An 11,868-nucleotide genomic window follows, 5' to 3' on the forward strand; every position below is an offset into this window, starting at 1 on the left:
GGAAAGCCACTGAAGCCAACCAGGCCGTTGTTGGCTTCCAACAACCAGGCAACAAAGGCTTCTTGTTGGTAGCCTTTGTTTTTTTGTGCAGTTTTTTCAAAGGTCACAGTGCAAATCTTTGCTTCCACCTACAATCATAAATGCTATTTATTTTCCTTCTAGTGTATGTTTATCATTTAATTTCTATTTAGACCAAAAAAGGAAGATAACCTTAAGAGGGAGGGAATCAGCGCTTTCTGATTGGCTACCTGTCACATTCAACAGCTGCGTTAAGCTCCCAGTCGGGGAAAACCCCTGATTTAGATTGGAGCGGCAACGACGATCTACTGTAACACACCACACACTACAGGATGATCGGTTATAAAATCGCAAGCGGCAATCTTAGAACGGCCAACGTTCTAAGATTGTAATAAGGGGAAAATCTGGGCAAAAAATCATGTTGTGTGAACTATTGCATCAGGTAGTCGATGTGCCTATTTTCTCTATTTAAATCTAATTATTTCTGAAGGGCTACATAGTATACAGACTTCATAATCTGCATTCTTTTGGTTGAATGCAGTATTTATTTCCACTTTGGCTTTATGTTGTTTAGTTTTTATTCTAGTAAATGTTTTATTAATGGAGACTGAGAATCCATTTTATTTTTGTTTTTGGTAGTTTTGTTTATTTTGTTTATCAGTTCCCGTGTTATATATTCTTTTGAAAATAACGTGTATCTATCTTTGGTAGGAAATCGCATGCATTATTACATAATTTCCATTAAATCAGTGTAAAGACGTCTCCAAACAATATTATCGTTTATCGCAATAATTTTTCAGACAGTTAATCGCTCAGCAAAATTTGTTATTGTGACAGGCCTATATATGTGCAGCTATCCGAAATGAGCATATACCTGGTCAGTACCAGAGACTACTCAATGTCCACTTTCATCATGTTGATGTTGACTTAAAACAATATGAAGTGATGTAAAAACTATTTTCAACCTTATCATCTTGGTGTCACATTAAAAACAGTTCGATGTGAACACTGTTTCCACCAGGGAGTTTACTGTGCGACACCGAGTACGCATACACGGTCGTAAAAATTGGTCTTTGGGTGGACATGCATGGCAGATGTTCCTTTCTAGTCTGTGTTGAGTCTGCCTCGAGTACATGCGGACCTCCGCAGACTGAAGTACGCCCAAGTGTGTGTGGACCTTTACACCAAGAACAGTAAAAGCAATTTGCCCATTTGTCATCCACAGAAACTGAGTGACTATAAAGGGAAACTGAGGACACCTATGGAGGAGCTACAAGCTTAAGCATCTCATATGGGAGATATGAGATGCTAGAATAAGTGGTATTCTAGTTAATATCATAATATTATTTTCATTATCAATGAACACAATATATTGATTCATAAGATGTTTTCTAATGTTCCTCAGTAACTGTCAGATAATATAAATATCAAATATACATTAATATTTCGCTTAAAGACCATTTAACTTTTTTTCTAATTGAATATGATGTGAAAGCTGAATAAAAGTCACTGGACACCACACAAAAAAATATTAAAACATATTTTTTGATGAAAAAATAAGCCTAATAAAGTTAACAAGAGTTACAAAACAAATATGCCAAAAATAACATTTTGAGTAACTTTTTTAGTGATTTAAAGACTGGTCCAAACTGACAGTTAACCCCATAGACAGGAGCAGAAAGTTAACACTATAGCAAGGATGAGCATCTCAGATGGGAGAGACTCTGCAGACAACATGTTAGTTCTTCACCAGTCAGAGCTTTATGGGAGAGTAGAAATGAGAAAGTCACTGTTACAGAAAACTTGCATTAATCCTGGACTGGAGTTTGTGCCAAATGGCATGTGGGAGACTTTATGGTCAAGTGGAAGAAAGCCAAAAAAACAAGCCAAAGCTGAAAAACTGTCTGAGGGGAGAAATGCTTCATGAGCACAAAACCGTTGTTGTGCAACTAATAGTTTCATACATTTTGCCTTTGCTGCATCTTAACAAATAACGTCACGATAAGTTTAAGACTTCATAGTATTAGCAGATAAACATAAGCTGCATTAATTGAATCTAAAAGTAAAGTGTGCAATGTCTACCTCAGTGTTAGTAGGCATAGATGGCTCATGAATTTGGAAGGGTCCAAAATATTTCAACACTCCACCACTGTCTGTTCCTGTTTACCACTGCAGCCTCTGTGTTGCTGGTGTCTCTCTCCAGTGGGCATTGGGGACAAAGCAGGTAGACCCTGGAAACGTCATCAGTCCATCACAGGACAACACAAACACACAGGCCATAAAATCATCCACACTCATAGACACATAGGGACAGTTTAGAGTGACCTGTTGACCCAACATTCATATTTAAACGGTCAGAGGAAGCCACTGTACCCAGAGGGAACACATGCTATGAAGAAACTGTGCTCTTGTTGCAAGACAACAATCCAACTACTACAAGACAACTACTCTACTGTGCTACCAAGCAAGAAACATAAAAACGTTAAAATATAAAAAAACATATTCAATTGATAAAATTGAGTTTAATTTTGCTTAATAATCTGGCAAGAAATAAGGAGTCTTAGGTGAAGAAAAATATGCCTAAGATAAAATCAGAATATAAATTAAGAACTGTCACTTTGTGTTTCTTCACCTTCTCAGGGTTTTACAAATTGCTAAGTCATCCTTACTAAGATCTACACTATGTGGTATCTAAACATGCATATTCATATCTTTCATGAATCCTTTGCAAAAACTACATTTTGAATTTCACTAAGATATTCTTTCATGCTTTCAATAATATTAACTTACAAAGGAATCTGCCACTTCAAATCTAACTTTGATTAATTTGATTAATATCTCAATAGCTTTGTGTTGCTATTTATAAGCATTTAAAAACAATCAGCTCTTGATCAAGAAAACCGAATCGGTTATAAACTTCTGAGTCGCCTTCCCTTCCTAACTAACAAACTGGAATAAGACAGTTGGCAGTAAAACAGCACTGTTTGGAAAGTTTCTGTCTGGTTTTAGAGCCCATCACTGCACTGACAGCACTTTTAAAAGTCATTAATGAAACTCTGATGACCTAAGATAATGAACTTGTGTCTCTACTTGTCCTGCTAGATCTCAGTTCTGTTTCTGATCCAGTGACAATTCAGCTGTCTGTGTTGAAGTCTGAAGATGTTTGGTGGGGTACAGGGAATGAAAAGCAGAATGTTGTTGAGATCTGATGTCCTTCATTGTATTTTGTTGATAGTCTCATTCTCCTGGTGAATCGTCCTTTGTGCTGACAGCTCTCTGCAATATTCAGCCTCTTTTTGCAGCTTCTTGTTTGTCTTTCTTTCAGTGATCTGCAACTCACCATTAACATCTGAAGCACAGCTCATGCTGGTACTAGTTGCTAGTCTTGTGTCTGATTACATCTTTGTCAAAGGCTGTTTTTGCTGAGCTGCAAATATAAAAAAGGAATGGAGTATTTAGCAACACTAAAGCCCTTTATGAATAATTAACACATAACACATTTTTACATAAAATGACATGGCACTATTACTGGCACCATCTGCTGTTCATACCTTGTACTGCACCCTCCTGCAAAAAGAACACCAAGTCATTTCTCTTGTTTTAAACATAGATGTTACGTCCACAAAGGGCACAGCATATTTGAGGACACGACGACAAGAATGAGGATTCAAAAGTAATTTTTATTTCAACTCTCTCGACCTTTTTCTTTAAGATGAGCTTCTTTTGATTTTTCTGTGAAGAAAAAGAGAGAATTAAATCCTCGGTTCCCCGTGTCCCAAAAAAAAGGAAACAAAAATCCCAAAGTATAAACAGAAAGTTGGACCTGATGAGCCGATCAAAAAGAACAAAACGGTACAGCAGGGGGCCAACCCTATATAGGGCAGTCGAAGCCCCTGCTAGAACCGGACTACAAGAAAAAAGAAACTACTGCTAAAGAAAAATCGAAAACAGGACAACCGGTCCCACCAGGTCAAAAATCACAACAAAAAAACATCAACCAAACAAACGGCTAACAAAAACTACCGTGTGGCAGGCTGGAGACGTGCGCACCGCGTCAGAACGCATCCTGGGTGTTTGTTGGGAGGGGGGCGTCGCCCTTTACCTGGCGCAACCCAGCCTATTTATAGGCGGTCCAACAGCGTCAAATTAACAAGAAAGAATTATCAAAACTCCAAAGTATATTAAACAACAACAACAAAAAAAAATCATACAACTAACTCCTATACAAAATGATACATGTGAAAAAAAATAGAAATAAATACAATGTGCCAAAGCACATAATAGACTAGAGGAACTATCCAGGCTTTACCTTCATACAACCTCTTCTGGCTCACATCTGAGTATTTCCTGCACTTAGGCCTGTCGCGATAAGCGATAAATCGTACGATAAATTAAAACCATCGACCTCATTATCGTCTCTTCCGGCCTCTCTCTTTCTGTTGATGACACTGAACGAAAAAAGGCTCAACTCCGGTGCTCTCCACTGACCCTCCCTTCCTCATATCCTTAGTGAAAAGCCCAGCGCACACTACAGGATCTTAGAGCTGTCGGCCGATTGTCGGCTCATTTTCAAAACCTGAGAGACCACAAACTAGCCGACAGAAATCCTAGGTATAACGGTTCAATCGGTTCGATCCTGCTGTGTGGTGTCCAACAATGGGCACAAAATAATGGCTACAAGTTCAGTTAACTAATTTTAAAACCAGGCATTAATCAATGCTTTACTACTATCTACCTGCAATGCATGTGGCTAGTGTCAGCGTAAAGTCCTGACTGAATGAAAATCATTATAACCAATTTATGCCACGTTAACGAAAAACAGCTGAAAAGTTACCGGATTTATCAACTGCGGTAGCAATTTCGCTCCAACTCCTCTTGTCATTTCTATATTCTTTGCACAAGATGTTGAATAAACATTAATGTTGTTTCCACATATCATCGGCTGGACTTTGGGTTGCTTCTGTCATGTTGAGTCTATATTTCTAGCCCACATGCAGAACACGACACAGGAGAATAATATATAGTGTAAGTGAATTTATTACAACAGCAATGATAGAATGCACTGAAGATAACGGGTCTATCCAGGGGGGGAAAGGCTCACGGAGTGGTCGGCACACTATAAAGAACACAGCAAGAAGACGGTGAGTTCACAGGGTATAGGAGACGGGAGTGATGACAGTCAATTGGAATAATCTTACTTGTTGAACAGGAGTTTGTAGATTTGGAGGGATAACTGCAGTGCTCGGGGTCCTTGTTTCCTTGTGGTCCAGGAGGAACAGGGCTTAGCCACAGAGATCCAGAAGGCTGCGAGGGAGTGTTGTCGGAGGGCGGACAGGTAGGTTCAGGCAGAACAGAGACAGAGGAGCGGCACGACTGCCAGTCAGAACATCCAGGAGGAACTTGCGATCAGCCGGAGGAGGTGAGTCTGGAAACTCGGGCAACCAATGGGTATGTTCCACGGCGTCAGGAGGGAGGTCTAGTATAGGAATCCAGGACGTCTCAGGGAAAACACCTGAAGGCAGGAGACAACAAGGAGAATCACTAAGTGATCAGACACCGAGGAGAAAAACAGAGACTAGCTCAAGGGGGCTCAGAGGTACCGTTACTGGCTAACACTCAGGCATCGAAGTACTGGCAGTCAGCTCCTCTTGTACACCTCGCCTGAGGAGCAGATTGATCACAGGTGCGCAGGATGACAACACACCACTCCAGAGAGAGGTGAGTCTGGCGCCATCTGGTGGCTAGATGGTGAGAAGCAGCAAGCAGACTCCTACAAGGAAAACAAAGAACCCCGGAACACAACAGCTTCGCGTCAGCTGTTTGGGATTCCCCTCCATAATTTCCCCTCAGGAAGCACGGAGGGAAATCCGCGCTTTCTGATTGGCTACCTGTCACATTCAACAGGCTGCGTTAAAGCGCCCAGTCGGGGAAAACCCTTGATTTAGATGGAGAGGCCACGATGATCTACCATAACACACCACATACTACAGGATGATTGGTTACGAAATCGCAAACAACAATCTTAGAACGGCGGATGTTCTAAGATTGTCGTAAGGGGAAAATCTGGGCAAAAAAAAACGTGTAGTGTGAACTATTGCATCAGGTAGTTGATGTTCCCATTTTCTCTATTTAAATCTAATTATTACTGAAGGGCTACATAGTATACAGACTTCATAATCTGCATTATTTTGGTTGAATGCAGTATTTATTTCCACTTTGGCTTTATGTTGTTTAGTTTTTATTCAAGTAAATGTTTTATTAATGGAGACTGAGAATCCATTTTATTTTTGTTTGTTTTGTTTATTTTGTTTATCAGTTCCAGTGTTTAGTGTTCTTTTGAAAATAAAGTGTATCTATCTTTGGCAGGAAATCACATGCGTTATTACGTCAATTCCATTAAATCAGTGTAAAAAGGTCTTCAAACAATATTATCGTTTATTGCAATAATTTTTGAGACAATTAATCGCTCAGCAAAATTTGTTATCGTGACAGGCCTAGGTGCACTGCAGGCCAAATCCTGACCTCGATGTCTCAGATGGGATTTTCTTTGACAACAACAAAAAAAATCAAGGAATACCTGGATTAAAACAGTGATTAAATTACAAACTGGTGAACTTTTTACTGTTTTTGCTAGCTTTTTGTAACACTTGAATTTATTTAGGGATTTTAGATGGCTCAACATAAATGCATACTACATATAAATACAATGGATCCCTGGTATCCACTGGGATTAGAGAGCAGAGCCGGTCACAAGTTCAGATCCACACATTTGAGATCTCTTCTAAAAATGTTTATAGCTGCCATTTTAATAGTACAAACGCCACATATTGTCATGTTCCGTGTTTTTCTGTGTGTTTATTTTGAGTTTCCTGTGTCTCTGAGTCTCCGTGTTGTCCTGTCTCCCTTTGATTACTCCCAGGTGTTTCTCGTTCCCTAATTACCTCCTGTGTATTTAGTCTCACCTGTGTCTCTGTGTTTTGTCGGGTCCCTGTCGCTTGTCGCGTCGTGTTTGTCAGGCCTGCCTGTGTCACCCGTTGTGAGCATCTGCCCTGCGCTCCTTTGTGCTGCCTGGTCTGGGGACTTTGGTTTTCATTAAAAAATCTATCTAATTCATCTCGACCTGGGTCTGTTGCCTATGCCTCACCACCACATCCACCGCACCTCATGACACATATGCCTTAATATGCATTTTAACTCTGCACTTACTTTTATTCCAAATTTCAAATAATCAAAACAAGATCCCAAAGACTTTGTAGGGGATCTACAAAGTCCCCTACATGTAGGGGTCCTCATGTAGGAGGAACCCTCCTACATGAGGGGTCCTCATGTAGGAGGAACCCTCCTACATGAGGGGTCCTCATGTAGGAGTCCTACATGAGGAAGAAGCTGTTGCAGTGGGCAAACCTTCCGGGCAACAAAGGAAGAAGTTTTCTCAAAAGCTGTTTAATAGTTGATAAGACCAAAATGTAAAATCTACAGTAGCTTTGTCTGCGTGGCATCTGAAAAGTACTGTGGTATATTCCAGAAAGTTTATCATTAGAGCAATGCATGTAAAACTTTGAATTGTATTAGACACTGTCTAGTGCAGATAGAGGAAGTGTGAAAACCCCTCAGTAATCTCTCATCCTGATCCTGTTCCCTAGCTATTCTTTTCTTCACCCAAAACATTTTTTTATGCTTGAACAATAAATCACATTCACACAGAAATACTATATATTAAGAATGTGAAAGGTTCTTTGTTATAATGTGATATTTGTATTTTAATAACTCATTTATGATTTTGTTAAAAATAATTAAGAAATCAGAACAACACAAAGACAGAATAAACCACACACCATCTTGTTTTGATTCCTCAAAATTTTATTTTTGCTTGGCCAAAGAATAGAAGAAAGTTTTGCATAGATAATTTTTTCTTATAACTCATTCAGTCTGCTCTTATTAAAGAGAGACAATCCAGCTGCTGTTTGCTTGTCGCTTCGTTCCTTAGTTTGCATTAAAGAGAGAAACATGAAGTAAAGAAGCTGAAATATATTTTGGGTTTTCTATGAAGCTGCAGAAAGGCAGGTAAACAGAAACACCTAGCACTGATCCTCCACTGGTTCTGTTTTACACATCAGGCCTGTTTGGGAACCTCACCGTCTTCGGAATCTCTTGACGCAGACAGAAGGCCGACTGTGATTACACCACAAGTCATCCCAGCACTTTGCACCTAATAGCAAGAGAACAAATATCAGTCAAACATCACTTACTGAAACCCTGAAGTGACCTACGCAGTATTATGAAAATGATTGGAAAGGATGATGAAATGAAAATTCTTGCCACAAAAAAACTCCTGCTGTTGATACAGTAAATGTACAGTTAAAACCAGACGTATACATACCAAATGAAAACACATACACAATTTTTCTTGTCTGAAGCTAAATAAGTACAAACTTATCTTTTTTTAGGTCAGTTAGTAGAATTATTTCTTTTCAGTAAATGCCAGAAAACTAAACCATTTGAGAGACCATTTTTGTAATTTTCTTCAACTTAAGAAGTTTACACATTTTGGTCAGAAAACCTAAATGTTCATACAGTTTAAAAGACATTTATCCCTGATACTGACCAAAATGAATGCTAACATCTGAATGAGAAGAAAATTACAAATACATTTCAAAGAAATATTATTTAGTTTTTCTCATAATTTAGCAAATGGAAATAATATGGGTAATTCTGACTGACAGAAAACAGAAGATTTGTCTGATTTAACTACAGATGTGTGTCTGCAAAAATGTTTACATGCAGAGTAAATAAACTTTTCACCCACAAGCCCTTTTATCAACTGATAAAACAGACGTGTGATATTTTCTTTTACCTGAATAGTTCATCTGCAAACAGTGCTGGCTGTGTCCACCATTGTTAGGCTCTCCTCGACACCAGTTTGTGTACCTCATAGGACTTCCATCGCTCCACAACCAGGTTCTCTCCTAGAATAGTGTTCAGCAGATGACACATTTCATTCAGGGTTTCACAAAATACACAAATAAAGTGAACTGGCAAAAATACCTGCTGTGCATCAGAGCCTCCAAGCCATGCTTCTCTGGAATTACGACTTGCTGCAAGTATCATAGCCTGAATCCGGCGGTACTCGTACACGTTGTGAACTGATGCAAGGTTTGCTCTCATAGACAGACAGTTTTTCTACAGAAAAACGCATAACAATTTTCTGAGTTATTAAGTGGATTTTGTTAATTAATAACAGTGAAATAAAAGAGGAAATAAGAAGACATTTTTGTTGGAAATCACCTCAGCATTAGCCCAAGTCATGGGTTTGGCCACATAGCGAAAGCAGCGACCGTTGATTTTAGTCCAGCCATGAGGACACCACTTAAAAACCGAGAAGCAGAAACGTCGGCCTCCTGACAAACAAATGTGGACTTCCAGTCAAGAGGTGTTTGTCAGAGGTGCACTGATTCCAGTTGTCTGGCTGATCAACATTTAAAAAGTCTGACCTGCTGATTCCGATTTTAGCAAACTCTTATTATTATTTTTTGTTTGAAATGTTGCTAAATATAGCAAAAAAGTCACTATGTTGACATCAAAAGGGTGACTATTGTTTAATGAAAATGAGCAAACATGACCTGCTGGATGGGTTTTTCAGTCAAATCTCTCATGGCAGAGCAGAAGAGGACAGTGGATGATCTTTAGATCTCTGCTGATTTATCAGCACACCCCTAGTGTATGTGGGATTAATCTTAATGACTCAACATTACATTTATTTAAAAAGCTAACTCCCTCAATGACAGGAAAACCAGTTGCACTTGTGCTGGCCATAACCATGATGTGTGTACAAGGAACAGTAAAGACATTAAAACAATAAATCTATAAAATATACTGAAGAAAAAGAATGTGTTTTAGTAAAGTGTACTACAAGAAGATATGTCATATTTACTAAGGATCAGAATTGGGGTTCCCAGCAGTCACACTTAGGAAATCAGAAAACAATGACAAAAAACACCAAATAATGTTCATCAGTAGAGCCATGATCTGGAGCAGCTGTAGATACTTTAAACTAGTTAGTTTGTGTTTCTGTGTTTTAGTAACTTAACCAGGGCTTCATAATGAATAAATACTCACCGCAAGCCCTGAACCTGAGACCACTGGTCATAGCCATCATGGAGAAAACAAGAAGGAAAACAGCTGACAACTTCATGATGGAGATCTAGTGATGAGGCAAGCTGGAGGCAAACTGAAATAAAGCATACATGTTAATAATATTCAAACATGTCGGAAAAAAGATGAGCAGAAATTTGATCAGCAAACCTGAAGAATGATCTGTCTTCTTAGCACCTTCTGCCTTCACTGTAGAATCACTGGATACTTATAGATCTTCTAGTCTTGACACAACATGAGGAAATGACACTGATAAAAATTCCACAGTATTGCACTCCATAACCTGATCTAGTTCATACCTTGCCTCATCATTCACCATTGAGCAAAACTGAACCTCATCTTTGTGCTCGTCATGGATGTGACAGTTGCAGCAAGAAGGGTCCTTGGAAATGTTGCATGAATATTAACGGAAAGTGTAGCGACTAAGGCCTGTGCTTTTACACTGCTGGTTTTTAACCGTTTGTTGGTAGTTTTTGTTTCTATGAACATTTTTCAAAGGTTAAAGTGCTTTGCTTCCACCTACAATCATAAATGTTATTTATTTTCCTTGCAGTGTCTGTTTATCATTCAATTTTCATTTAGAACACTAAAAGCAGATAATATAAGACCCCCACATGCGTGGTCATACTGTGCACACTTTTGAGCTACGTGCACCACGCATGTACTGTCCGGATGTTTGACACTTCATACTCAAGCATACTGACTGCTTATACTCTTGTGACAAATTCCTTTATTTCTCACAATCCTAATGGAAACTAACAAGTTTGATGAGCTAGTTGGACGCCAAGCTCTGTTTCTTCTCCATCCGGGAAGCCTCAGCTTCAGTGTGGGACAGAGAATAGCAGTCACATCATGGTGTCACATGAGAAACAGTTCCATGTGAACACTAGGCACCAGGGAGTTTACTGTGCGACACTGAGTACACGTACATAGTTGTAAATAATTATTGTTCGTGTGTTGAGTCTGCCTCGAGTGCATGTGGACCTCTGCAGACTGAAGTATGCCCGAGTGTGTGTGAACCTTTAGACTAAGTACAGTAAAAACCATTTGCCCATTTGTCATCCACACTACCTGAGTGACTATAAAGGGAACCGATGGAAACCAGTACATATTTTTGTTGATTTAAAGACGGGTCAAAACTGACCCTTAACCCCATAGACAGGAACAGAAAGTTAACACTATAGCAAGGATGAGCATGTCAGATGGGAGAGACTCTGCAGACAACATGTTAGTTCTTCACCAGTCAGAGCTTTATGGGAGAGTAGAAATGAGAAAGTCACTGTTGAAGAAAACGTCCATTAATCCTGGACTGGAGTTTGTGCCAAATGGCATGTTGGCAGAGGCAGAGCGAGAGGTGGGCAAGGGGTAGCACTGCCTCCCCCCCGGACATCTGATTGTCCCCCAAATGCCCTCCTCCGATGACTGACATGTAACACCAGGTCATTCCTATACAGTATTTGGAATCATTGTAAGCCACCCTAATATGCAAAGAAGAAAAACTACGATAAAAATATGAAAAGAAATTGTATAAAACTATATATAAGGCCATGTGATGATATATAAATAGATTTATATCAGGCGCGAATCCAACCTCCATCATATTTGTACTAAATAAATAATAAAAGCAAGCCGATGCTGTTCTCTGACTCTTTCTCAACCTCATATATTAAAAATTTAGCCAGGAGAAAGGATAATTCT

The 11,868-nt window shown here is 39.2% G+C and overlaps 1 protein-coding gene and 1 long non-coding RNA gene across 2 annotated transcripts; both read right to left on the reverse strand.

Annotated features, from left to right (window-relative positions):
* Positions 1–5,035: 5,035 nt before the first annotated feature.
* Positions 5,036–5,481, reverse strand: LOC116732154 (uncharacterized). Its single transcript, XR_004341716.1, has 2 exons — positions 5,217–5,481; positions 5,036–5,134 (listed from the first exon to the last, which is right to left on the reverse strand). It is a non-coding gene; the product is annotated as an uncharacterized LOC116732154 (long non-coding RNA).
* A 2,376-nt stretch (positions 5,482–7,857) lies between these two features.
* LOC116732151 (ladderlectin-like) lies at positions 7,858–9,411 on the reverse strand. The gene is made up of 4 exons (XM_032582141.1): positions 9,304–9,411; positions 9,064–9,198; positions 8,873–8,984; positions 7,858–8,227 (listed from the first exon to the last, which is right to left on the reverse strand). The coding sequence occupies exons 1-4, from the start codon at positions 9,322–9,324 to the stop codon at positions 8,151–8,153; spliced, it is 345 nt and encodes a 114-aa protein (XP_032438032.1). The 5' UTR covers positions 9,325–9,411; the 3' UTR covers positions 7,858–8,150.
* Positions 9,412–11,868: the final 2,457 nt, after the last annotated feature.

The sequence above is a fragment of the Xiphophorus hellerii genome, chromosome 14 (assembly GCF_003331165.1).
Source record: "Xiphophorus hellerii strain 12219 chromosome 14, Xiphophorus_hellerii-4.1, whole genome shotgun sequence".
Lineage (NCBI taxonomy): Eukaryota > Metazoa > Chordata > Actinopteri > Cyprinodontiformes > Poeciliidae > Xiphophorus > Xiphophorus hellerii.